Below are 27,894 nucleotides of genomic sequence, written 5' to 3'. Positions count from 1 at the left end.
AAAAATCCCCTCAAACATTTCTTTGCATTAGTGGCATCTAGTTTTGTCACAAGCATGTTTGTGTGTGTTAGTGCATTTGGTGTTCAATCAAAAAGAGAAAACTAACCTGCTCAATACATGCAGAGGCATTCTGGGAAAGTATTACACAGGCTGGGAAGCTAGAGTCTGCCATGAGAGACACACAGACAGCAAAGATCAAAGCTCCAATTGAATTATCTTAGTTGTTTTAGAAAAAACATGCACTTCTACCAAAAAAAAAAAAGAATTAATCCATTGCTGCATCAACCTCAGCTGCTGCAGCTGCTCAGATGGTGTTTGAATTAATTAGCTACACTTTGCGAGATGGTCAATTAGTGAAAAGTGTTCAGTGAAAAGCGTTCAGTGAGATGACCTTTCAAAACCAAGAAGGCTTTACTCTTCACAGATACCGAACATGAATTCCAGTGTGACACATCAGTGTTTGACAGTGAAAGAATGCGAGGTAAGATGCAAGTAGTTAACCATTTACAATCAGACAACTGTTTTAAGACAAAAATGCTAAATGACTGACAGTGATATCCAGTGATATGCAAACTACTCGTTTTTTTGTTTTTTTTTTGTTAAATTTCACCGTTTTGAATTGAAAATGTAGGCTGTATCATTTATGTGATTCAAGTAATGCATAACTGAATGTGGCAAGATATGAAACCATTTTACATTTTTGACATTAGGCATACAGAAAAAAATGAATGTGCACCTATTTTAAATTAACATAATATTTGCAAATAAGTCACACTGAATTGATACTTTACAAATACTTTTATCTTGTCTTATTTACTGTTCTTTTTCTTTTTGTGTATTCCCTTAAATCCATTCAAATCCTTTCATTAATTGCTTTAATTGTTGCTTTCAATTCCCCCAAGTTCACAACATAGTTACAGCCAAAAATATGGTTTTATGTTTGTAGTTGCATGAGTGCATTGTAATGAGCTGTGAAGACAAGGAACAGTGTCAGAGGTGCTGCATTCTTTCCATATCCATGTAAACAGTGAGCGAGAAATAAGCACTAGATGGAGCAAAAAATACATGGAAATACAAAATAGAAGGACCGGAGTTTGTCAGGCACGGAGAGCAGAGGGTCTGATGGGTTAAACTCCATTATATCGGGTTTAGTGTTCGGTCTTATTATGGTAAGAACAGCAAAAAACTTCACCAATGGTACATAAACTGTTTTTCAAACAGCATATTTATCTATTTCACATCATCCCTTCAACAAGATAAATTCCTCATCTCAAACCTGTTATTCTTTCCTCAAATTTTCTCTTCCCCCTCTCCTGAATTCAGCTGTGATTTATTCCAGAATCCGTCGTCCCATTTCAGAGGGCAGATTCTGAGTAAAATGCCCCTGATGATCCGTGCGACGGTGGGTGGAGTCTGCGCAGTGATGCGACGGATGTCGAGCTGAGGTCTCCGCAGCTACGCAAGTGGATTCCCCCGGCCCTTACAGGGTCGTCATCATGGCGGCGAGCATTATGGCGACTGTCACTATGGGAGTGATGGTGTCCACGGCAGTGGTGGTGGACGTGCTGCTGCTGTCCCCTGTTGGCCCCCAAAGAGTTACGAAGCACCTTCACAGAAATATGTAATGGGTTATTTTGTACTAAATTGTACTACACAGAATTCTAGTTGAACTAAATTATATCATTTATGGTACTGGCAATGTTTTACCTGTTCTAACGGCAGACTTCCATCAGCTGCTGTCCTCCTTTTAGGCCCCTGAGTACAGTTTCTGGTATGCTCAGTTGCAGGGGCTAAGTTACGTTTGGATCTCTGCAGGAAACGCTGCACTAAAACTTTGGTGACCTATAATTTAAATGGAAAATGTTTGTTTATACATTTAACTATTAATATTGGGAAGAAAAGTGGGATCGACAGATTTCTGGGTCCAAGGCATCTAAAAGACTAACCTTGAGGTCTCCAAGTGAGCGTGCACAGTCTTTGGGTAAACGCAGCGAGGTGGCTGGGACTTGTTTTGAGGGCAACCGGCTACTTATAGCCTTAATGCTGCCCTTTCTTGGCAGGGAAGCAGGAAGTGCCAGAGAGGAGCGAGGCAGCAAACCAGCTCTAGACGATACCCCTACACCACAAAGGTGATACAAACAAACCAAATTATTAAAATATAGTAAGCAGGAAAACAGATAATTAAAAAAATAAATGTATAAAAAAATTTTTTTATTATTATTATTATTATGTATGTTTCAAATTAACTTTTATATTTTTAAAAAAAAAAATTAAGTTTGATTAATGTTAGTATGTGATTTTGTCATTTTTACTAGTTTTACCTTTGCAATTGTTCATTTTAAATTGTTAAAATTAAAACTAAAACAGATGGTTGTTTGTAAGTTTGGTTTCTTCCAACCAAAAAGTTTGACATACTTAAGCACATTCTATTCTTATCACTGTTCTCGTGTTTAGGTATGATAGCTTTTTTTGTCCAACTTTCTCTTTACTACCTCATTGTGACTGAATGGGTCAAGTTACTAAACAAGAATAGCTGTTTCTGACATATAAACGTGGGTCGTCATGCATTAAATAGTAACCACTAAAATCTAACAAACGTGCTTACTGTTTCTTTTTGTTGACTTTACTCAAAGTGCTATTGTTTGTTTACCTTACTGATGTAGATCTATTAAATCTTACTATTTGTGCTAAAAGTCATAGTTACTCAAATGTCCCTATAGTCCAGGTGATATGTGAAAATAATGTTCACTTTTTCATAAAAGCATGAAACTTGGTACACTTGTATAGTTTGCGGCCCTAAACTTTTTCAGAAATGGAGCCATCGCAAAAACACCTCGTTTTACTTTCCTCCATAACCAAATTATGTATTTTGTGTCATATCTCCTGAACCAAACATGGTAACACAGAAAAGGTGATGTCTACGCCTATGTTTTGATGGTCAAGGATTACAATGATACCATATACATAAACTGTTCAGGTGAAGAGTTAATGGTGGAATCAGCAATGTGAGAAGAAAATAACATCTGAGCATCACAGTATCACAGCATTTACATAAGTCAATATAATGGATAGTATTTTTTTTCTTTCATTGATAATTAACTAATATTTTATTCAATAAATTAAAAGATTGTTTTCAAGAATATGATCATATATTTTCAGAGAAAAAATAATCTCAGGTAAGTGTATTTTTCCTTACCTCTCAGGCAGAGTCATGTAGGTGGTAGTGTGTTTCCAATACATGCATGTTCTCTCTCAACAACGCTCTAACATCATGTGCAGACGGCAATGCAATCAGGTGAACAGTTAATGGTTAATTCAGTGACTTTATGAGAAGGATTACAATGAAATCTCAGAAAATGAAGAATTAAATTTCAAACATATTTAATGTAAACCTAATTTACAATCACTCTCTGGGGCCAGAGTTGTCTATTATGTTGTCCACAAGGGGGAAGCCAGAGTCCTGCAATAGGGTCTGGCTGCAGACTTGCACTTGCACTCTCAGACTTGCACTCTCATACACTTGCACTTCCGCCAATGACTTGCAGTCTTTTTTATTTTTTATTTTGTTCTATTTATTGATTTTATTGTTTTGTTTGAATCGCTCAACATTTTACAACAGTAGCCAGGTGGTGAAGACCTTTTCTGTTAAAATGTACGTGTGCTATTTGGGTTTGCACATTGCAGTTCTGTAGCCACGGATTTGCAGGTCTTGTCTTTTAATCCTGCAGATGACTAGCAGGGCCCTGTTCGTTATTGTACTAAATTAGTTTTAATCGTTTAACTACCAAAGTGTCTTGTCTCCATTGGCAACGCACACGATTCCTGTTGAATGTAAGTGATGTCGCAGGTAGCGGAAAGTACAAGTGGTGATTGTAAGTGACATTGTAATTTAGTTTATTTTTTGTTGTCTTCACCACCTGTCTACTGTTGTAAAATGTTGAGAGATGTAAACAAAAAAATAATCAATAAATAGAACAAAATAAAAAAGACTGCAAGTGACATCACTCGCGGAAGTGTCTGATACCCCCTTTCCACCAGCTGGAACCAGGTGCTAGTTCAGAGCCAGTGCTATATCCGGTTCTTAGTTGGTTCAACTGCCGAGCCCTTTAAGAACCGGTAGCTTTTCCACAGGCTAGAGAGCCAATACAGAGCCAGGTCTTACGTCACAATACGTTTCATGTTTCTGTTCACTAGCGCGGCACAACAGGCTTGTTCGAGGTGCATCAGCGCCACGCAGACCGATCGATCGATCGGCACACAACACACTAAAGCACCATGAGAGCGATCCAAATGCATAAAGAGCCGTCTCCTTTCCAGTTGCTCCCGCAGCACCCCGATGCCTCGCACCGACCGGTCCGCGCAGTGCCGATCTATCCCGAACAAGCCTAAACAAACTATCAACAATGGCGGACGTTGCGTTGCTATTGATGTTCATGGCTTTGCAAACCTACATCGGCATCCAAACACGGCAAATCAAACGTGTTAGCGTTTAGCTATTTCAAATACGGCAGTCCAAAGTTTCTGTTCATATTGTTGGTCTCGGTAACCCCGCCCCCAGCCCCTGACGCAAGCGGTTCTTTCTTCTAGCCCAGCAATGTTTTGGTGCTACAAATAAAGAAGAGATATTTGCATACAAAAGGTATGCAAAGATCAGAGGTATACAGAGGTGCATACAAAAATAGTAAATTAACTGTTCCATGCTCCAGCACGGTTAGCGATCACACTACATGCGTTCCGCACCCGAGCCACCTCTTCAAGGGGGCCAGGGCATGGTTAAACGAACTGCACTGGACACGGTACAGAGCAGTCACACTTGTGAAATGAATTGGACTTTGGGGGTCAATCGTGCTCAAGCACGGATCAGATCCCCCTAGTATGAGTACATCCTAAATCTAAGTGAATAGAAGATAGCACACCACAACTAAAACCATAACAGCACAAAAAATGATGAATGATTAAAAACATTGACAGCTAATCGGAATCATTTCTGCTTTAAAGAGCTTGAGCATTTAGTGACAGATGACACGACTACATTGTATACTTAGAATACACTAATATAGTTACCTTTATAATTATCGTTCTTGGTGTAAACAGGCCTTATTAGAGTTACTACACTGGATGGCCAATTTCAAATGTATTTTGTGTATTTTCAAAATACAATATACTGTATTTGTATTTAAATACATTTTCCCACACAGTATTTTGTACTTGTATTTAAATACACTTTTCCACACAGTATTTTTATTTTATTTTAATGTATTTGTGCCCATCTCTGACCATAATATGGACTTTTGTAAATGCTGTGATACTGTGATGCTCTGATATGTTATTTCCTTCTCACATTGCTGATTTCACCATTAACTCTTCACCTGAACAGTTTTTGTTGCTGTATATGGTATCATTGTAATCCTTGACCAGTGTTGGGTGAGTTACAAAAAAAAGTAATCCACTACAAATGACTAATTACTTCTTTAAAATTTTAATTTGATTACATTACTGATTACTGCATTTAAAAAGTTATCAGATAACTAATTATTTTCAAGTTACTTTACTTTTCAACTTATCAAACCTAAAAAATGCACTACAAAGAGAAACTCATTAATTTCATATTGACTGAAAAAAAATACGTAAGTAGGCCTATTATTTGTATACCCTGATTTACTCTCAATATCAACAAAACTTTTCAGGAACACTTTCTATGAAGCCCATATTTATAATACATTATAAGGGTATTCTTATTCATGGAGTATTCTTTAAAGTGCCCCTATTATGCCTTCTTGAATATTACCTTTCATGCAGTGTGTCATGTAGCAGTATGTGAACAAACTTTCTGCAAAGTTGTGAAGCCGAAAGTGCACGATATATAAAGTTATTGTCTATCAAAAAGAAAGAGTCGGCTCGCAATCGCCTAAACGAGTCGTTAAGAATTTGAATCTTATTCTGTTACGGCTGTACGTCACGAAGTAAGACATTTGTATAATGTCTGCCCATGGGCTGCACGCGGTAGACCAATCACAAAGGACTGCGCCATCTGACCAATCACAGCAGCGAGGGCTCACGGAAAGGAGGGGTTTAAAGAGACTGATTCTTTGAATTGCTTCGCACGAGTCATTTAGGAATCATTTTAGAAATGAGGTAAAATTAAAGCATTTTTTTGAGAAAACTAAAGTGTTTTTTGACCTTGGATGCATGTAAACCTGTTTTAGGAGACTCATAAAACAATATTAGCAACCTTAAAAATGGCATAATAGGGGCACTTTAATGGAATATTTATATTTGTGTCATTTTAATGTTTTATTTATCTATTTATTTCTATGCTTTTGTTATCCTTCAATCCAGTTAATAATTGCTATCCTGGCCTTTTTTTAGGAAAGAGATTTTTGTGACAACTTTGCACAACAGTTTGGAGATGTTATCACATCACAAAAATAAGTATTTACAATCTTTTAGGTATATATTTATGGTCAGTTAGGTTTTATCTGCTGTTGTAGATGAATTAACTGAGTTGTTTTTATCTGCATCATCATATTACAGACCCGTGCCTGCTGGATTAAAATGCATTTGAGGAGATACGAAAGGTGATGCCAAAGCAATACGTACATATATGAGGTTAGTTTCTTTAATATAATACAAAGTGCATCAGTGAAAATTATGCTAAAGATATTGATCATTAATGTGTTTTTTTGTTGTTCTACAACTGATCACAGTTCTTTTTCTCTAAATCTCTTAATCCTGGCAGGAAAAACAGACAACTTGGAGAAGGTATGTGATGACTTTGCTTGGCAGAAAAGGATGTTTTAAAGGGATACTCGTCCCAAAAATCTAAATTATCTGATCATTTGTTCATTCTTATACTGTCCCAGATGTTTATGACTTTTTTCTTCAGATAAACACTATCTAAAGATTTTTAGAAAAATAATCCATCTATGTGAGACCATATAATGCTAGAGGAAGGGACCTTTAAAGTTAATGCTTCAAAAACGAGAGAGATGTTGTGAAGATGTCTTTAGTTGATATTTATTCCTCCACTGGGCTCATATGAACTACTGTCGCAATTGCTGTGTGTGGTTTTTTTTAAGCATCAAATATGGACTCACAGAGATTGATTATTTTTATTAATTTTAATTTTTAGAACTTAATAAATTAAATGGATTGTCAGTAAATTAAAAACAATAAATAAGACATTCTTTACACATTCAGAATAACATGTAATCTCATTTTATGTACTCTTCCCTCTTTTCAGGAAACTGAGGTTACTTTTCAACACACTGCAGTTCTCCATGGCATTCCTTCCTGCTTTTCTCTTGAGTCAGCTATTGTGTTTACTTGATGACACAAGTTGACATTGCAATACATGTCAAAGGAGTTAGACAGTATGAGCAAATGTTTTTGTTACTATGCAAGTTAAAGTATATTGAGTGTGCGTTCTTTTTGTTTTAATGTGCTCAGGGATTATTATTCTTCTCAAATGCTCTTTTGTTGATTTTGATTGCTTCTATTGTCCTCATTTGTAAGTCACTTTGAATGAAAGCGTCTGCAAAATGACTAAATGTAAATGTACAACTCTTAACATTTAATTGGGATTTTTTATGAACTATTACAAATTACCATGTTGATTTACATTTGTTTTCTGCATTTTGAAAAATACATGTTTTGAAATGTGAATGGAGAGCTGTGTGTTTTTTTTTAACTAGGTATAGCTATTCTCAGTGTTCCTTAGATCACAGATTCAATTAATATATTAGAAAATAAGACTTAAATTACACTTAATTCAATTAAGTTAAGATTACTTAATTGAATTAATTGACTGAATTAAGGCAACAAGTTTGCACAATGTATTTAAGTAGACTTAACAAATTACTTTTTTATTTAAAGAATTTGGTATTTTCTGTTTCAAACTTTCACATAGAATCTTTAGGTTAAAATAACATTAAAAATTCTAATCCAGATTTTGATTTTCAAAGATTTATTATAAAAACTCATCTTTTTTTCCCAAAATGCAATAAATCCATGACGTTTTTTTTCTTCAAATGCACTGAATCAATATAAAAGTTTATTTTTTCATATTGAAAATACACAACAAAGTAAGTTGATGCACATATGACAGCCTCTGAACTTGGTCAATACTAATCTTATATACAGGCACTGGACTAAAAATACATTCAATCAGTCTTTGCCATGTTATATTCATTTAGTTGACTAGTGCTATACACTGTAGGCTATATAACAAAAACATTAATGGCATTAATAAAGACACTTACACTGATAAGCTACGCGATATCGCGTTCATAATCGAATGCGATTCATCTGCGATTATGAACGCGATATTGCTCCATCTGAAAGCATTACAGAACCGGCTTTACTCACGAGATGCGCATGACAATCACGTGATTTATCGTGCAGCCCTAATTTTTGTTTGTTTGTGGATCACAAAGTACAAAGTAGATGAGGAAAACTAGGATGCCGGTTGTATTCAAAGCGCCGCCATTAACGATACTGTTTACAGTGCGTGGAATGGTGCGCTGTGATTGGTTGAGTGGATTTATCGCATTCTGCAGAGAAAGGAGACTGACGTTTGTCGCGGTTTGGGGTAAAAAAAAAAAAAAGTGAGAAAACATGACAGATTAACACGACAAACAGCGCATTTTGCATAAAATTTAAAATAGACTTTTCAATACCGACCAGATACAATACTGATTTTGGTGGAAACTCTATTTAAAAAAAAATAGCGTTTATCGCGTTTTGGAACCAAACTCTTCATTTATTCTTTTTAATCTTTTTGTAAACAGAGCAAGTGATGAGTTCTGGAACTTCAAATGAACGATGTGATTTCTCATAATATAACCCCTTGAAAAACAGTTTACAATGTACATTTATTATGTGTTACCGTGGTTACTAAAAAAGTTAAAAGTAAAATAAAGCTGTGTATAAACTAAAACTAAATTGACAAACTATTTGACTAACTAAAACTGAATTAAAACTAAAACTGAAATAAAAAAGTAAAAAAATAAATTAATTACAGCACACAACATGACTAAAATTTTAATTAGATTTAAAACAACAACTGGAAAAGTAAAAGTAAAATATAAATAATAGCTAAAAATGTAAACAATTATTATTAAAAACTATAATAGTACAAAACAAAACTTAAATAACACCGTGTTACTCTGAAACAAAATAATCCTATAGAAAAACATCTCTGTGATTTGAGAGTGCTAGACTCTTACCTGTTTCTGATGAGGTCCGTGAACCCCCCTCACTGACTCCTTTATTGCCTCCTGAGAGACTGAAATCACCTGAGGACAGAAGAGCAAAACACGTTATTGTCATTCTGCGGAGTGGTTCAAAGAAAAAAGAGTAGCACAGAGGCAAACACAAATTCATGTTTTCACCTAAATCCTAGACAATTGTAATCTGTTACATATGCATGTTCATACCTGTGATAGTTGAAAAGCTGAGTCCCGGTTCACTGTGTGATCTCATGAGAGGTAAGAAGCTGTCGCTGTCTTTTCTATCACGTCCAATTTGCTCACAGAAACCTGGCCGCAGAAAGAGCACTGGTACTGCGTGGTCTGGCCGGTCTTGAGCAGGACCTGATGGGGCTGCGGTAGGTGGGTTACTAAATGCAGATGAGTCCCGTCGGCAAGGTGTGGAGGGCCGAACTCGGATTTCTGGGATAGAGGAATGTTGAGATCCTGCTAGGAACTCCAACTGAGAGCAGCTACTCGCCAACAGAGCTTGACGCCTCAACACTGGAGACCTGTGGAGAAAATTATGAAGGTACTTTACAGCTAAAAGTGATTTTATTTAACAATTTTACCAACCCTTTTTAAACAACAATTTAAAATGCTCTAGCTGAGCTCCCAGCATAAGTTTTTTTGAAAGTGACCGTTATTGTAAAATGTATCACCACATGACACACCACAGCTACAATAGAGCTGTTATTCAAAAACCCAACATGCATACAATATTGTGGAGTATCTGATATTCTGTTTCTCAAATATGTTAATGTATTTTGTCAGTTCAACACCTCTTCATATCACACTGGAGTGATTGTACGTGTCAAAGGTTTAAAGACTCAACTTTTTCCCACCTGTAGGTAGAGGTGTTGTACGTGCTCGGGGAGGAGCAGGAGTTCGATCTCTCCCCTCTGAAACAACATCTTCCGGAAGGAGCCACCATTCCCTCAGGGTGTGTGGAAGAACGGAGGCTGGCGTTCTCTCCCCCCTCCCCTCCCTCGCTGCCCCCTCGTGGCCGTGCCCGCACACCGACACTCACTTCCATGAGGCAGGAGTCCTCAGATGGGGAGCTGTCATCTGGAATATCCACAATCTCAGACATCAACAGAGAGCCACTGTCCATTGACACTGAGAGAGAGGATATACAAAATGTACACATATACACATTGTTTGGTCATTTAATAGTGTTCATACACACGTGGCACTCCCGTGATGTAGGATGCTATTTTAAAAAAAGGATGTCTGTACATAGTTGATCACAGGAGACGCAATTGGAATGCACGTTAAAATCATGCGGTGCAACTATGGCCTTGTCCCAAATGGCAACCTAAACCCTCACGGTTTTCCTCTGAGTCCGCACTTTCGTGACGTAATGCCTCTTTGACTGTCGGGTAGAAGTCTGCTGCGGAGCTCGTCCCGGTGCGGGCTCAGCAGAAGTGCGGATCAAAGGCGCATAATGGCTGCAAAGCTCATGAGCACCCTTCTGAACGCTAAAATGACGAATGGGACACCCTACGGTCTCAGTCTTAAAGTTCACTCAAAAAAATTAACATTTTACTATCATTTACTCACTCTCAAGTAGTTCAGTAATACAGTTTCTGGTCCCCATTGACAACTTGAGGGTGAGTAAATAGGGCCTTTCGCACTGCTTTAGTTCCAGAACTAAAAGTACAGTACTAAAGTACTGGGACGATTTTGTGTGAACTATTTCCCTGTACCATTTAAAGGGTTGCATTCGCACCGACAGTGGGTACTAAGAAGTGACATAAGCCGGTCGACAGCGATGTCATTTTTACGTAAACAAAGAAGAACAACTTTAATAGCAGGAGGATGGAGGATGCTGTGATCGGAGCTGTGTTTTTGTTGTCTCTCGCGGGTTTCACAATAATGGACATGGAATTTCGACGTATACATCAAAAGAATGGAAAGGAGGACTAAGAATCTCCAGCGACCATTTGCAGTGCTACATTTCATTTAGGCTGATAGAAACACAAAACGCCGTAGTCGAAGTCTTCAGGTAAATGCCGTTTATAAATGCTCTCAGTATGATACAGTTTACACAGTATATGTTTACACAGTGTTTTAAATCATGGCGGGTGAAGGCGTTTTTGTACGCGTTTAGCCAATCAGCGTACACTTACGTCACGGATACTTCCTAGAAATGTAATTTAGTTCCTCCAAACGGAGTTCCTGGAACTAAAACCGTTCCCGCGGTGCGAACACACCAAAAAGTGGGTAGTTCCACAATTAGTTTGGGTACTTTGAAAAGGTTCCTGCAGTGCGAAAGGCCCTAAAGATGACAGAATTTTCATTTTTGGGTGAACTATGCCTTTAATCCCAGGTGGAAACAGGGTCTGTTTGTTAAAGGATGAACAGAAGCGAGGCAAGACTCACCTTCACCACTGAATGCTGTGGATGTTCCTCTCTCTCCAGACAGCTCACCGGCTTGAGTGTCATACACTGTGGCCTACGAACAGTAAGAGTTACATCAGGAGCACAGTATTACAAAATGATGATGATTACAATTCTTTACAAAATGATGAAAAGAATGATACCATGAAAGAAACAAATACTTTTATCCAGCAAGGATGCATTATACTGGCCAAAACCGACAGTAAAGACCTTCATAATGTTACAAAAGATTTCTATTTCAAATCAGCATATTAGAGCGATTTCTGAAGGATTGTGTGACACCGAAGACTGGCGTAATGGCTGCTGAAAATTCAGCTTTGGCAAGACAGCAATAAATTAAATTTTAATAATATTTTGACAATATTGCTATTTTAGCTGTTTTTTTATTCAATTATTGCACCATCAGAAAAAAAAGCATTAAAAAATGGTTTGAATCAGAAGCTATGAAAACACATTACACATTGGCTGTAATACTAATTCAAATAAAAATATTATATATATAATTATATTTTTTTAAATAATAATAGTAATGATAAAATATAATTTTATTCTATAAATATTTCATTTTCAGTTCAAACAATGAACCTTCACACCCCTCAATACACGCATGTACCTGACTGGGAGACCTTTGACCCATCACTGCCTCATAAGGAGGAGGGCAGTCCGTTGGGTATAGAGGCACTGGACTCTCCATTGATCCATTATATGTGACACTGCAGGTACACACAGGAAAATGAGGCATGAGAAAAATAAATTATTACAAGAAAAGGCATGACAAATGAAGTGTAGTTAAAATGGACAAAAAACATTTAACAACACTGAGACGAAGTCATTCGAACAATACTCTGTTAGAGCATCTCTAGTATGTAAGTGACCTTACTAAACATACTAATACTAAAAGGTTCTCTTAAAGGGTTAGTTCACCCAAAAATGAAAACTAGCCCATGTTTTACTCACCCTCAAAGCATCCTAGGTGTATATGACTTTCTTCTTTCAAACGAATCCAATCCAAAAATGATCCTTGCTCTTCCAAGCATTAGAATGACATGGGCGAGTGTTTTTTTTTTTAACAGTCCAAAAGCAGGCAAATAATGCGCATCCGTCCATAATAAAACATGCCTCACATGGCTCTGGGGGGGTGAATAAAGGCCACCTGCAGCTAATCGATGCGTTTTTGTAAGAAAAATATCCATATTTAAAATGTTATAAACACTTTTCTCTCACTTCCACGATGACGTAGGACGTAGGCGCAGCACATGTGGCAGTGATTAGCGATGAACACGAAAGCACGGCAGCGAGACAGCAAAACAAAATGCCAGTCACGAATTAGAAGCACAAAACGAGGATTTGTAAAGAAAAATGATGGAGGATTTCGATATCAGCCAAGAGGAGACTGATTTTCTTTTGCTAACGTTAGGAAACTTTGCTTCCTTTGCTCCTATAAACGAACTTGTGAGACTAGTATATCTCAGAGGCGCGTGCGCAACGCATACGTCCAACGTCATTCGCCAGAATGGCTTGCTCGTAGGATGCTTTGAGGGGGAGTAAAATGGGCTAATTTGGGTGAACTAACCCTTTATTGGTTTAGCTTTTGAGTTAGAGTTTTTTGAGAGATTTTATTAGCTCAATATGAAACATCAAACGTCAATTGAAAGTGCCCAACATAATGGAAAAACAAAAGCAAAAAAATGTGTGTGTGTGTATTTTCACCTCTGTGCATCGGTCTCAGAGCTGCAGGTGTATTCAGGAGGGTAGTAAGGTGGTGGTGGAATGGGTGGAACAAACTCCTCAAAGTCCATCATGTTACTGAGAAATGCATCCTGAGGAGTGGTGCATTCCGGGTTGACAGAGCGAGAGCGATGAGGAGCCAGCTACAACAAACAGAGTGGGATGAGATAAAGGGTCATGAGTGTATCTATGCACTGTAACATTTGAGAGAAAAATACAACTATTAAAACAAAGTTTAGTGTAAAGGTTTTGTGCATTTTGTCTCACTAGATGCAGTAGGTCCAGAGAGAAGATATGAATGCTGCAGGTGACCGTGGACAGAGTGCAGATAATAGTAGAGAGAATACTAAGACCGCAGGCACTGAACAGTAGATCCTGCACACACATAATATCATGGTTAGTCTCAAACTTATTCAGACACCTTAGTGCAGTTTGAGTTCTGGGAGGCTGGAACTATCCCAAACACCCTATAAGAGTTAAGGGACCCCACCTTGAGCTGGTGACGCACAGAGTGGCAGTCTGTATGTTGGTAAAGCACCAGTGTCTCATCTTCTGTTAGAGAGCATGTCTGCTTAGTGTCACAGCAAAGACATAGACGATTCTCCATCTGCAACAAGCACACAAATATTATTTGATGAGGAGAGGAGAGGAGAGGAGAGGAGAGGAGAGGAGAGGAGAGGAGAGGAGAGGAGAGGATGTACCTGACAGGTAACATAAGATTTGACCATCTGTGCATTCTGACATGAGAGCATGGAACCAGCCAGACTGAGAATCACACACACTGCAGACAGCAGCATGAACAGCGACACCTAGACGAAACAAAAACAGCATCACTGCAGAAACTAAGAGGAGTGAACAAACACACACACGCAGACAAGTCCTGTCAAGATGATAAAGATACGCACGACAAGAGTGAAGGGCCTCCTCCATGATATCACACCAACTACTCCGGATGCCACAACCTGTTTAACAAAAAAAGAAAAACACATTTAAGGGATAGATTTTCTTTTCTTCACACAAATTTACATAAGATAGCTTCAGAACAAAAGATGTATGGACCACTTTTATATTACTTTCATGGTTCTTTTTAGTCCTTTCGGAGCTTGATTATATATATTATTAATACATTATTTAAGAACACACACACACATATACATACATATATATATATATATATATATATATATATATACTATTTCTTCAAAATATCTTCTTTTGTGTTCCACGTAAGAAAGATATTTATACATCTTTGGAACAACATGAGATTTAATAAACAATGACTATTTATACAGACATATATAGATTTTTTCCCCGCTATGAACAATCCCTTACCCCCCCCCCCCCCCCCTCCCCTCCCCTCATTAATATAACTTTTTGTTGTTTTAAATTGACTTATTATATATTTATTACAATGTATTTAAATGGCCCTGTGGGACTGACAGTAGAGATGAAATACAGCATGCTCCAATAATACATCAATACATCATGCCAATATTTATATATTCAAATAAACTATCACAGAAACTTACAAAGAAGCCAGCCCAGAAAGGACAGGACTGTCTGACACGGGGTGATGAAGTGAAGGCGAGGCTTGTGAAGCTGAAGGCCAGCACCATGGCCCCCAACGCAAGGTGGCACAAGCCCAGGTACAACAGGACACGCGCACTGGTCCGCCCAGACATCCCTCTGCGACTACCGGACAAAGCTCGAGACCCTGACATCGAGGCCACGCTGCTAGAGTCCGACGGGGAGGGCATGATGGCTACTGAAATACCTCCTAAACTATGGGACTGTGTGTGACTCGGTTTAATATGTGAAGATACTTCTTTAAATAAGCAGCTAGGATCTATATAACATCAAGTCCACAGCTGTTAAAACTCAACTTATGTTGTGTCAACATTTATTCTTGGCGTCGTGCATCTGCATTCTCCGATATCCCTTGATCTGGCTTGCTCCATCGCCCACCTGCCGTCTCTCTCTCCCCAACACCGCGGCATTGCGGTACCCAAATCCTTCAGCAGGCCGAGCGGAGTAGCATTGGCCTTCTAGCTACTCCGCGGAGGAGGATAACACAACCCGAGTCCTGCTCACATCGAAGTGTATCTTCACCGGGTTTCCACTAGAGAGCCTCGCAGCCCCCACCTGAACTCGGAAAACACGTCTCATGAAGCACAACGGTATCAGGAGAGAAAAGGGAAGAGTCGACAGCAAAAGGAAATGAAAGCAGGCGCGCGGAGGCAGTTTGTTGTGAATGTGAAGATCTCGCTATGTTGCTCCCATGATGCATCCGTTTGTTTTGAATAATAATTATAAAGCCACGGTGTTCCCTTAGAGACAGTTTTATCCTAGGTTCAGTCTCCCCTTTTTCCTCCCGCAGTCACGAGGACTCTCGTCCCGTCCGTATCCCGGACATGAGCATCACTACGTAATCGCGCCAGACTTGAAGAGTCTTAGCGTACGTGTGTTATTCGCACATATAATCATTACGCCATGTAAACATTGTCCGAAGCAATTTCAGCGGGACTCCGTTTTAGAAAGATAAATCATGCAGCGCATTATGGTAGAACGTGTCCGTAATATTTGTTCAATGCGGCACCGCATTCACCCAGAGCGAGGTGCTGATGCTGCACTGGGTGGGCGGTTGCTTGGCAACCTTCTCCGACAGTCACAACGGTTGGCGACCTTTCCACGCATGCGCAGAAGGCTTCGTTTCGTACGTGATTTTACATTTATTAATTTGGCAGACACTTTTATCCAGAGCGGCTTACAGTTGAAGAACACAACAAGCAACTCAACTAAGGATCACAATAAACAAGAATAAATACCAGCAACACGTGGTTTCTGTCATCGTTAAAAATTGTAAAAGTCAGGACAGGAAGGGAATAAGGGATAGTGAGAGCATAGGGAAAAATGGAGAGTTGTTTTATTTTGAGGATTTAGTTAGATGCTCACGGAAATGATGAGTTTTCATTTGCTTCTTTTAACAATACATTGTTACATTTACTGTATGTTGTTAAAAGAAGTGAGAAACATTTAGCTTACTGTTATTATAAATGAAAAAAAAAAACTTAAATGTATACAATTTTGAACATTATTTACTTTATTAAAAGATGATCATTGTACAAATTCTGAGAAATATGCTGTGGAAAAGAATATAAAATGTGGATTAAAGCAGAAAGACAGAAACTTAATGCAAAATTTAGGCAAAACCAAATATTTATGTCGGACTGTAATCCTTTTTGGAGAAACACTGTGTAAATTCAGTAGAACACTATAATATTCCCAACCATAATCCATCAATTCTTTTCTCATTTAACATCCTAAAATCTCTCATCCATCCATTAGAGGTCAAAGTCTTTCAAATTGAAGTTGTTCACCTTTTATAGCAACAGACATTCAAACTATGTCAAGAAGTGCTGATTAGCCATCAAACTGGACTATTTATTTCACTTGAAGATTCAATAGGTACTTGTTCTCCATTTTGACGGAGCAAAACTTGTGCAAGTCAAACCAACATTGTCTCGATTGTAGCCAAGTCACTGTTTTTGTGTAGTGCGAAAATATAACCATGAAAAAATGTGATTTTCCTCTAACTACATGAAAGCTGTACCCAGTTTCATATCTCATATCTTACTAGAGCCATCATACTTTGAAACCACTTCCTATTAGCATTCCATGTTCACTTTGCAAATGACTCTCTGGCATCAACACTGCAATGCTACTGTATATAATTGTGTGTTTGTGTGTAGTGAGACCGTCCTCTGGATAAAAGCATATCTAAAGAAGAAGACATTTGGAAGACTTTTTCTCTGTGCTGGTAACTTTAACCTCATGGCCAGCAGGACCCTGTAAAAACAGTAAATATAAGAAATGTAATATAATGCCTGCAGCCTGGTGGGTTTGTTAATGTTCTTGTTAACTTAATCTTTAGATCTGTCTGATATTAAAAAAAAATAAAAATATTAAAATACACAATATCATGATAAAAACTACAAATAAGAATAGCTGAATCACTAGAGTCCTTAAACTCAAGAGTCATTGTGTGTTTTAAACATGCAATGATAAGCATCAACATCCATTTTATGCATCTCACACTGAAAACTCACCGGATTCTTATTTGACTTCAGCAAAATATCTCGTGCAAGAGCAGCAAAAGACTGGAAAGAAAATTAAATTAAAAGTAGACCAACTACATAAAATTTAACATACTGAAATGCACATTATTTCAGCAGATTATTAACGGCATTTATGTTTTATTATTACAGTCTGCACATTTCTGCAACAAACTCATAAAAGTTCTCAATATCAAAACAATCATTACTAAGAATACAAGATGAATACAAATAACTATTACAGATAAAGATCAACTGTGACTATAAACTAACAATACTGAACTAGACTGAAACTAGCAAAAGGCATTTCTTTGTCCATACCTCCTCAACGTTGATGCTCGATTTTGCACTAGTCTCGAAGAATCGAATACTATGTTCCTTTGCGATCTATTATAAATTAAAAAATAAAATCACTTTTAAAAAGAATTTAAGTTTGTTTTAAGCTGAAAAAAACATCCATGTAGTACAAAAATGGACAAATTTTACATGTGGTACGTAGTGATGTGTTCACATGCTGTAAATAACAACTGACTGGAAAGCTATTTTTAACACCAATAAAACATCTTGTATGCATCTGGATCCACATACTGGCAGTATGTATGACAGCTCTTACCTTCTCACCTATCTCCTTTGACACTTTCCTTTTGGCCTCAATATCACACTTGTTACCCAGTAACATCCGACTTACACCTGCTGATGCATTCTGGGAAACACAGAACATACGAATGCACTCACTTCCTCATTTTCTTCATAACCGAGACTGATAACAAAAGGCCCCATTTGTATTTACACCATCTCTTTTCTGGTAACCTGTGCAGGACCTACTTCCTATGGCATCTTATCAAGAACTGAAACTCACATTTAATAAAGCTCATTTCATTTTATGCTTTTCTGGAGGTTGCAAGAAAATATCTGACTAATCATTCTAGATCCAATTTTTAAGATTGAATTGTTATGCTGTAAATAAAAGAAATAAAAGTACCAAACCTTTAAAGTCATATTCACAAATGTTAGATTTTATTAGAATGGTTTCTCTAAAAAATGGGTCAAGCGGTCCAAACTAAGCAGGGATGGGACATAGAAATATGCTAAGGGTCATATGTCCACCTTTACTTACAGGGGTGTAAGCACTAATTCATTTAATTATCTACTGCATTACATTTTCTTAAAAAAAAAAAAAAACACTAATGACTAACAGATATTATTTTCCTTTTTTGCTCTTACTTCTTTGATGCTCTTCATCCAGTTCTGAATATTCTCAAAGGATTTTTCATCAGTGATGTCATACACAAGGATGATGCCCTGAAAATAATGCACCATTAACTTGGTGTATGATTTGTCATGCTTCAATAACTGTCGAAATAATCTGGGTTTCACAATAACCCCATAAGTAGGTTTACAGATGGCTATAGGACCAAAAAGAATAGTCTGCATTAACATGTTTCTTGTCTCACCATAGCCCCTCTGTAGTACGCAGTAGTGATGGTCTTAAACCTCTCCTGTCCCGCTGTGTCCCTAGCAAATAAAACCAGTTACATGCATAGGACATTAGCACTCAGAAAGCTTGTCAGTTTAAAAAAAAAAAACAGCATGTTTAATATACTTCTTTTATAGAAGCTGGACTTTGCACTTCAGGCTGTCATCATTATTGAATTGTCAGAAGGTCTGTGGGAAGCCTTAGCTAAAGTCAATCGGATTCCACCTTTGGCACATTTACACAGAGCTTACCGTTTTAACAGTGAACTGTCGAACAGAAAAAGACAGTGAAGACGTTTTTGTGTACACAACACTGCCACTGTTTTTACAGACACACTGTACATGTGTAAAGAATTTTGACTGAATAGACTTAAATAACTAAATAACTTTTACCTTCTCTGATTTAACATACATATCCATACATACAAATATCTATTTAGTTTGTATGCATGCATGTATATACATATATACAGAAACGCATCACAAAATTAAGTGTGTGTGTGTGTATGTATATTTCAGGGTAAATTCAGTCAACTGAAACAAAAAAATGATCAAAATCATTACTTAAAATAAATTGTAACTGAATATATAAAATAAAAACTTATTTCAACTAGTTGCCAGACAACTTCCGCAACATTTCTCATTAATTTGGTTTAATTTTAGTACGTAACTCACTAAAACAGGAAAAAAAGAAAAAAGAAAGGACAAACAATTTAAATGAAAACATAATATATACAGGTGCTGGTCATAAAATTGGAACATCATGAAAAAGTTGATTTCAGAAATACTATTCAAAAAGTGAAACTTGTATGTTAGATTCATTCATTACACACAGACTGATATATTTCAAATGTTTATTTCCTTTAATTTTGTTGATTATAACTGACAACTAATGAAAGTCCCAAACTCAGTATCTCAGAAAATTAGAATATCAATTAAGACCAATGCAAAAAAAATATTTTTAGAAATGTTGGCCAACTGAAAAGTATGAACATGAAAAGTATGAGCATGTACAGCACTCAATATTTAGTTGGGGCTCCTTTGGCCTGGATTACTGCAGCAATGCGGCGTGGCATGGAGTCGATCAGTCTGTGGCACCAGGCATCTTCAATATTGAACATTTTCACAATATTCGAATTTTCTGAGATACTGAATTTGGGACTTTCATTAGTTGTCAGTTATAATCGTCAAAATTAAAGGAAATAAACATTTGAAATATATCAGTCTGTGTGTAATGAATGAATCTAATATACAAGTTTCACTTTTTGAATGGCATTACTGAAATATATAAACTTTTTCATGATATTCTAATTTTATGACCAGCACCTGTACACATACATTTTTTATTTTTTTTTACCAGATTTGCAGTTTGACTTTCTTTCCCTCAACCTCAATGGTCTTCACTTTGAAGTCAATACCTAGGAAAAAGAAAACAAGGGAGCAGATAAACCAGGAGGAGCAGGAAGGAAGGGTGAACATGTTTTAACCCCAAGAGGCATAATAAAAGTGGACTAATGAGCATCTGCTACATTCAGAAATACAAGAGCGGACATAATGAGATACAATCACTGCTCTGATGGTTTAATAAACACCCTGGTTTGTTTTTCAGTAAATTAGATGGGAAAAAGGAGGGAGGGAGGGAAGGGGTCTTTTGAAGATCTGGGTGAATGCACTAAATGCCATGGAGGATGGCCTCCATCTGATGCAGAAAAGAAGGGGGTGAAGCTGGGGGAAGAGAGATTGCAAAATGAGATACAGAGAGGGGGCAGGCTGTGGCTGGCAGAAGTGAAGTAGCGCGAGAAGGCCGGAAATGCAATCAGGGAGGATACACACAGAGCAAGGGATGATCCGCAGGACTGATTGAGTTATACTGGGGCAGGCTGGAATGAGATGACGTTTAGACTAGTACTGACATGAGCAAACACTTGGGGTAGCACTTGTTTTACAAACTAGAAACTTGGCAGAAGAGCGAAACGTCCTCCCATATCAAACAGTATTTGAAACAGGTTAATTCGGTTCACTTACCGATGGTTGATATGTACGTTGAATTAAAATTGTCATCTGCAAAACGGATGATCAAACAGGTCTTGCCAACACCACTATCGCCAATAAGCAATAATTTAAAGAGGAAGTCGTATTTCTTTGCCATTATTCTTTTTATCTAGTTTTTGTTGTTTGTTTTTAGCAAGTTTTAGATGACTTTTCCCCCCGAATTGTTCCTAAAACACAATCACGTGCAACCTTCCAAAATCCTTCCGTCTGATTAATGTCCTCCTCGTTTGAAACTTCATGGATTTTCTTTCCCTGGAAAACGGTCACCGCCGGTGAACTCAAGTTTCGCTTTGTTGTCTCTGTCCGTCCAGATAAGAGGTAAAAAATTCCATGAAAACAAAAGTGGAAAAGTTTGCTCACAGCCCTTTTATCGCGTCTGCGGTGAGCTTTTCAGTGCGGATGCCACGCATTCGCCATTTCGGTACTAGTTTTCTCTCCTGGACGACAGGCTTTCAGCATTCATCCATACATAGACAACAGCGGACTTTTTTCTCCCTAAACTTTCCCTTGCCCGAGTTCCCAAAAGTTGACGTCGAGGGAGGGAGAGGTTTAATAAAACTGTGCCGAGGAGAACCGAAAAACCCCATGTGGCTTCGACCTCCGTTTATACTGTCGACAGAGGGCGCCATTGACACACAAGATACAGAAATAAGGCAAACCCCAAAGCGTTTTCGGGCATTTTTGGTCTGTTTTGTGACGTTGTCAAGAATATCTATACAGTGGTTCTCAAACCTGTCCCGGAATACCCCCAAGCCCTGCACATTTTGTATGTCTCCCTCATCTATCGCACCTGATTCAACTCATCAGCTCACTAGTGGAGAGTGCAAGACCTGAAGTGGGTGTGTCAGATATAGGGAGACATACAAAGTGTGCAGGGCTGGGGGTACTTCACGGAGAGGTTTAAAAACCACTGATCTATACAAACACAATATTTTATGATGCTATTTAAAATTAAATAAAATAGCTTTTTTGCTTATTTAAAGTTTTTTTTGTGATCAATTGGTGGCCTTTTGAGAAACCAGAAAGGTCTTTCGGCATGTAAAATTTGAAATAGTATTTTTTATTATAAATGTATTCAAATATTATATATTTTTAAACATGATGTTATCTATAATAGGGTACAATGGGTATAAAGGCTCTTCCCAAAAACTCTACATCACTTTTCTAAACACTGTACTAAAATCAATTGTTTTGTAGCGATGAATACATTTGTAATGGACGTGCAAATTGGGCCCATATTGACTGTCCATGTCACTATGTCAATTTGTTAGCATCATTGTTGTAGTATTATTTAGCCTATACAATTTTTTAGTATTTAACAGTATTTTTAATTAGGTTGTATTTTTATATTTCCATTTTATTCTTAATTTAGTTTAAGTTTTAGCGATTTGTTGTATCATTTATAGCCTATAAGTATACAAAATTGCTATTTAGCTGACTTATTTTATTAATTAATTTATTTATTACATAATTACTTTTATTAGCAATTTTAGCACTTAAACATTTTATTTCAGTTAGTTGCCAGGGCAACATTTCTATTTTTTTAAGATTTTTAATCGTTTTAGTTAACAATAATACACACTGGATATTATGTGATATAATGAAATAGCACAAGGATTGAACAGTTAAATAGAAAGGATCAGAAATACAGTTTAAAAATATTATATATATATAATATTGTATTAAAATGTATTATTATTATATTGTTATTTAATTACTGTGATAATATATTATGCATTATAATACACCAAAATGTATGGTATGATGTCCAAGAGTTTATATAACAGCTTTTAAACTTTTCTACATAACTCACAGCCTGTCTAAGCTCAGTTCTTTGTTAATGAATGAAGAAGACGTGCTTTTATTGCATGTTAGTGAAGCATTTCCTGCCCCTGCTCTCGAGCCCCGTTCATATGCGCCATGTATTTCCGCTGCCCCCCCTTTTCGGCTGCTGCTCCTCTGTCGCCAACATGCCTGTAAGCGCGTGCCAGTACAACCAAGCCCATTTAAAACCTAATCACGCATGCCGTGTACATTAAAATGCATCGATTGTCTAGGGGAGGATTTTGTTTTCATGGATTTACCGGCCACGATATATTCATTTAATCTATTTTGAGGTTTGAAATGATTAGAAAAAAGCGAAGCGCGCGCTATGTGTATAGAAACGACAAGATGGCCGCGTGCATACGCGTTAGAAACGCATGGCGAGCATCGCGTTTCCCATTGAAATAAACTACAATCATCATAACATGTCGTTGAGATTGTGTGATTAAATAATACATTAAAGAGAATTGTTATATTTGAAGATGGAATATTGGTCGCACATCCCTCTTATCGTTGGTTAGACGGAAAGTATGTCAAGAATCGAGTCGCCCTTTGTCGTGGCAGGGTTGTGCATACTTTCACAATCAGCTGATGCTATATCATCAAGCCCACGTAACTGTCACGTATGGAACATTTTCCGTGATTGAGTCGTTACGGTGTTTAAACGGGTGCTGTTATAGTTGTGTTGAAATGCCATAACAATGGCTGCGTCACAAATAAACCATAGCTGAGACTTTGCAAATGTGATTGACACATCTCTCATCACTTTCAGCTCGCGAAGGACTTACTGCACCCAACGCCAGAGGAGGAGAAGAGAAGACACAAGAAGAAGCGTCTCGTACAGAGTCCCAACTCTTATTTTATGGATGTCAAATGCCCAGGTAAGTTAACATCTGCAGAGTAAACAAGCAGAGCCACTATGAGACATTGATTACAGAGCTGTCACTTTGTCACAATTATTGGAGCACAAGACAACATTTCCAACGGCCTTTATTCTTAAAGTATTGTTTTTTTTTCCATCGGGGATTTTAAAATGTCTTTAAGCTGTAAAGCGAACCAACCAGATACAAGGTGAATCATAATACAAACTTTGATTTGAAGCAAAAAAGTATTTATAAAAATCTGAAAATTGTGTACTTAGCTTTAATAAGGGAATGAACACAATCACATGTAAAGGTGTAAATTACATAATTGAAATAAAATGGATTAATATAAAACTATATTTCACCTAAGCTTCAACCATTAAACATATGATATATATTTGTAGGATAATAGTAATGTGGGTTAACAGTTTTACTAAAAACATAATCAATTAAAGGGTTATTCACCCAAAAATTAAAATTTGTTCCAAACCTGTAAGGCCACGATCATCTTCAGAACACAAATGAAATCCGAGAGCTTTCTGAACCTCCATAGACAACAATGCAACTACCACGTTCAAGAACCAAAAAGGTAGTAAGGACATTGTTAAAATAGTCCATGTGACATCAGTGGTTCAACCTTAATTTTATGAAGCTATGAGAATAATTTGTGTGCAAAGAAACCAAAAACGTTTGCGTGTTCACGATGCATGCGTGTGATGCTGCTGACGCAGGAACCAGCGTTCTAACTAGTAACAAGGTCCCTGACTCCCAGTTCTATCTCAATATCCACCAAAATGACCCATTTATTATGTAATTACGATCACTGTAAAGTAAACTAACTGCTGAATTAAAAGAGGTTACTTGAATAGAGTGCAAGTTCTAGAAGTAAAAATAGCATTGTTTTCCATAGGGGTAACTAATTCTGAGCTACAGGGCTGTTGAGATGGTACATGGTGTCAGCAAAAGCATCAACATGCATAAACCTATTTTATGCATAATTGTTTACCAACAGAATCTCGGGTGAAAAAACACAAAACCTAAGATTCCGAAGAGAAATTTTCACCAACCAGAAAATCAAATGGGCAAATTGCACCAGAAGAGCTCTTTAGCACCCACCCACTCCCATAAAGCACTGCAAATCTAAATAATTTTTTTTTTTAAAGGATTGGAAAAGAAAAATGAGATAGAAAAAAATTCTAGAACCAAGGATGCTGAAAAAGTGGAAAGGCATTGTTGTCGGTGCATATGTGTCCACATAAAATGGACACTGACTGCATATGTGATCATAAGTTCATGCATTAGAGTATGTCTGAAACTTCTCACCATTCTCTCTTTGCAGGCTGTTATAAGATCACTACCGTGTTCAGTCACGCGCAGACGGTGGTCTTATGTGTAGGATGCTCTACAGTGCTGTGCCAGCCCACCGGAGGAAAGGCGCGCCTCACAGAAGGTATCGTTGTATACACAGATGCCAATGCGCATGACTTTAGAGGGATTGCCCAAAGCACGAAAGAACCTAGTTTCTTGAGAAATCCGATCCCATGAGCAGAATCCCAAAGTGGGCTTTTCTTTCTAGCAGCAGTCAGAACATGTCACACTAACACATTAAAATACAGCCTTCAGAAGATGACTAATGAATTCATGTTTTCGTGTGGGAGACATATGGCTGGAAGTGCACTCACAGATCAAAGAAACACATATGCGCTTGTAAATGTGCCGGTGCCATGGCAACACGCCCACACAGACCACCCTAGTGTTTCCCACTTGATCATTGTTCTCTTCTTGAGCTGAAGCTTGATGATTGGTGAAGATCTGAAACTCACTGCCCTGCTGGCATAAAGTTCAGCAGAAAGCAGGAGAGGTAATAGCAGATTGTTTCTGTACCACTCAACACCATCAAATTATTTAGTTCCCCACCCACAAATTGACATTCATATGGTCTATTATTTAAATAATTTTAATTGCTTCATTAGTGCGGATTTGTAAAACACAAATTTAGTTTGAGGATTTTACAGCAACTAACGATTATTGATATAAATTAGCATGTTAATGCAGGTGATTAATTTTCCCAGTTTAACGGAGGGACGGAGCTAGGGTTGGCCAACTGCTGCTTCTGTCTCTTTTTTTCTTGACAAGAATTGAGTTTAAGACGCAGAGCATCTTTATGACTGTGCTTGTAGCACGTGCTCTTTAATTGCATGCACAAATAAAGTGGCATGCGCTGTAACCAGTACCATTTCATATTAAAGTGCAAATGAAAATACAAGCATGCGTGTCAGATCTGCGTTCAGCAGCGGCAGCTCTCAAAGTAATAGCAGCCAAATATCCTAATAACCCAGCTGCTGTGATGCCTTTTAAATCAAAGAACAAAAGTAAAAGAGGAAATCAATAACTTTTGTAGCTTAAAGGATTCATCTATATTTAATTTCAAATTTAGTGTTTGATAACTTTATTCAATTTCTGTATATTTCCTACTAGCTGAAGGGCGAAGGTAAATGACATTTATTATAATGGGTTTATATGAAGATTGTTTGAATTTCACTTAAATTAGAAGTTACTTTTTAAAGTCTAATAAATGTTAAAATTGATAGCTTTCAATTATACTGTAATGAAGTGAAGTGACATTCAGCCAAGTATGGTGACCCATACTCGGAATTCGTGCTCTGCATTTAACCCATCCAAAGTGTACACACACAGCAGTGAACACACACACACCGTGAACATACACCCGGAGCAGTGGGCAGCCATTTATGCTGCGGCGCCCGGGGAGCAGTTGGGGGTTCGGTGCCTTGCTCAAGGGCACCTCAGTCGTGGTATTGAGGGTGGAGAGAGCGCTGGACATTCACTCCCCCCACCTACAATTCCTGCCGGCCGGAGACTCGAACCCGCAACCTTCGGATTACAAGTCCGACTCTCTAACCATTAGGCCACGACTTCCCACATGAATGTTAGTATAGTCAAAATTACATATAGTTAATGGTTAAATATTAGGAAAAGAATTTCCTAGGTACATCAGTAGTATTGGTATCAGTGATTCTCACCTATTAAAAGATGCTATTAAACAAATATTAAAAATATAATGTCTTTGTTGTTTCTACATTAATTTGAAAAAGCAATGTGAAATTATTGCAATACAAAAATAATATTTTAAAACTTTAATTTTAGGTGGGATTAATCTTAATTAATTTTAGAAATAAATTTGCAATTAATTCATTTTTTTTTATTAATTGACAGCACAAATAAATATATTATTTGAATGCATTTCTCAGTTGCACTTCCTGTTTGTCGTTCACTTAAGTCTTTGATGTTGAAGAACCCTGTTAGGACAAGCCATTTTTCAAAGTAAAACTGCTCATGAATTTCTAACATTTACGGATATAAAGAAAATAACTAAGATTTAAGTAATGCGCTGGTGAAAACACCTCAAGTACATTAATCAAGCACCTGGCAGCGCAACTTACATGAAACGATACACTTATAACATTCTTTAAAACGTTTGTGTCTTGAACATCATTTCCTGGATCCGTTTTATCTGTGGTTGCTTTTTTTCATAGAATTACATTTTCCACTACTGTGTGGTGAAATACAGGATTGATTTTAAACTGAATTCTAAAAGCCTTATTTTTCTCTCTGCTAACAGGATGCTCGTTCAGGAGAAAGCAGCACTAGTCTCTCATTAACCATTATGCAAGGATGAGGGAGACCACGGGAGGAGAAACAGGATTGGCCACTCCACAGGGATTTCAGTGACTCCGAGGACATGTTTCTGATCTATAACGGGGCAATCGAGATAAAAGCTAAACCGAGAAGAGTGCTAGAAAACTTGAAATGTCAAAGTGCTGTCTGAACACAGAGTGTGTGAGGTGTATAAATCACCAAACCTGTCTCTCTCTCCCTCTCTTACTTTAAATAAAGGTTCATTTTTCGTTTATGTGTGTGTTGTGGTAGATAATTTACCAGCCTTATCTGCATTGTTGCTGCCACATAAATATAGTTTTAATGTCATGCTCGTCTGTTGTATAATTTAATATCACCAGGTAATACAAGTATTCTTCCTTAAATGTTATATGCATTGTCTAGATGAGCAACAGGCAGACTGTTCACACGTGACAGGCATTATACATAGACTATCGTTCAAAAGTGTTTGGGTCCGTACAGTTTTTAACGTAATGGCTCAAAGCTGGATTT

The 27,894-nt window shown here is 37.5% G+C and overlaps 3 protein-coding genes across 3 annotated transcripts; 1 reads left to right on the top strand and 2 right to left on the bottom strand.

Annotated features, from left to right (window-relative positions):
• Positions 1-859: 859 nt before the first annotated feature.
• Positions 860-16,505, bottom strand: fam189b (family with sequence similarity 189 member B). Its single transcript, XM_079430783.1, has 14 exons — positions 14,909-16,505; positions 14,285-14,341; positions 14,081-14,188; positions 13,870-13,986; positions 13,647-13,754; positions 13,362-13,522; positions 12,265-12,364; positions 11,634-11,706; positions 10,094-10,367; positions 9,438-9,760; positions 9,228-9,296; positions 1,947-2,116; positions 1,708-1,842; positions 860-1,607 (listed from the first exon to the last, which is right to left on the bottom strand). Exons 1-14 carry the CDS (start codon positions 15,134-15,136, stop codon positions 1,356-1,358), a joined length of 2,175 nt encoding a protein of 724 aa, XP_079286909.1. The 5' UTR covers positions 15,137-16,505; the 3' UTR covers positions 860-1,355.
• Positions 16,096-21,816, bottom strand: LOC306878431 (ras-related protein Rab-13-like). The gene is made up of 8 exons (XM_079430784.1): positions 20,993-21,816; positions 20,325-20,385; positions 18,946-19,006; positions 18,716-18,793; positions 18,105-18,194; positions 17,813-17,878; positions 17,486-17,536; positions 16,096-17,225 (listed from the first exon to the last, which is right to left on the bottom strand). The coding sequence occupies exons 1-8, from the start codon at positions 21,114-21,116 to the stop codon at positions 17,157-17,159; spliced, it is 600 nt and encodes a 199-aa protein (XP_079286910.1). The 5' UTR covers positions 21,117-21,816; the 3' UTR covers positions 16,096-17,156.
• Positions 21,817-22,963: 1,147 nt separating this feature from the next.
• Positions 22,964-27,637, top strand: LOC306878429 (small ribosomal subunit protein eS27). The gene is made up of 4 exons (XM_079430782.1): positions 22,964-22,995; positions 23,616-23,724; positions 25,046-25,156; positions 27,347-27,637. Exons 1-4 carry the CDS (start codon positions 22,990-22,992, stop codon positions 27,373-27,375), a joined length of 255 nt encoding a protein of 84 aa, XP_079286908.1. The 5' UTR covers positions 22,964-22,989; the 3' UTR covers positions 27,376-27,637.
• The last annotated feature ends 257 nt before the right edge of the window (positions 27,638-27,894 follow it).

This window comes from Barbus barbus (genome assembly GCF_936440315.1).
Source record: "Barbus barbus genome assembly, chromosome: 12".
NCBI lineage: Eukaryota > Metazoa > Chordata > Actinopteri > Cypriniformes > Cyprinidae > Barbus > Barbus barbus.
Note: the sequence above shows the minus strand (reverse complement) of the source record. Positions and strands in the feature narration are given on the sequence as shown.

Excerpts from the sequence above, each read along its gene's own strand:
- fam189b (XM_079430783.1), bottom strand. The coding sequence starts at position 15,136 with ATGCCCTCCCCGTCGGACTCTAGCAGCGTGGCCTCGATGTCAGGGTCT. Across the intron at positions 14,342-14,908 it reads CTTTCTGGGCTGGCTTCTTT|GTTGTGGCATCCGGAGTAGT; the intron begins GTAAGTTTCTGT and ends TTTGTTAAACAG. Across the intron at positions 13,523-13,646 it reads CTCTGGACCTACTGCATCTA|CTGGCTCCTCATCGCTCTCG; the intron begins GTGAGACAAAAT and ends TGTTTGTTGTAG.
- LOC306878431 (XM_079430784.1), bottom strand. The coding sequence starts at position 21,116 with ATGGCAAAGAAATACGACTTCCTCTTTAAATTATTGCTTATTGGCGAT. Across the intron at positions 19,007-20,324 it reads AAAGTCAAACTGCAAATCTG|GGACACAGCGGGACAGGAGA; the intron begins GTAAAAAAAAAT and ends TTTATTTGCTAG. Across the intron at positions 17,879-18,104 it reads CAAAGGAGATAGGTGAGAAG|ATCGCAAAGGAACATAGTAT; the intron begins GTAAGAGCTGTC and ends AATTTATAATAG.
- LOC306878429 (XM_079430782.1), top strand. Across the intron at positions 23,725-25,045 it reads TATGGATGTCAAATGCCCAG|GCTGTTATAAGATCACTACC; the intron begins GTAAGTTAACAT and ends CTCTCTTTGCAG. Across the intron at positions 25,157-27,346 it reads AAAGGCGCGCCTCACAGAAG|GATGCTCGTTCAGGAGAAAG; the intron begins GTATCGTTGTAT and ends CTCTGCTAACAG.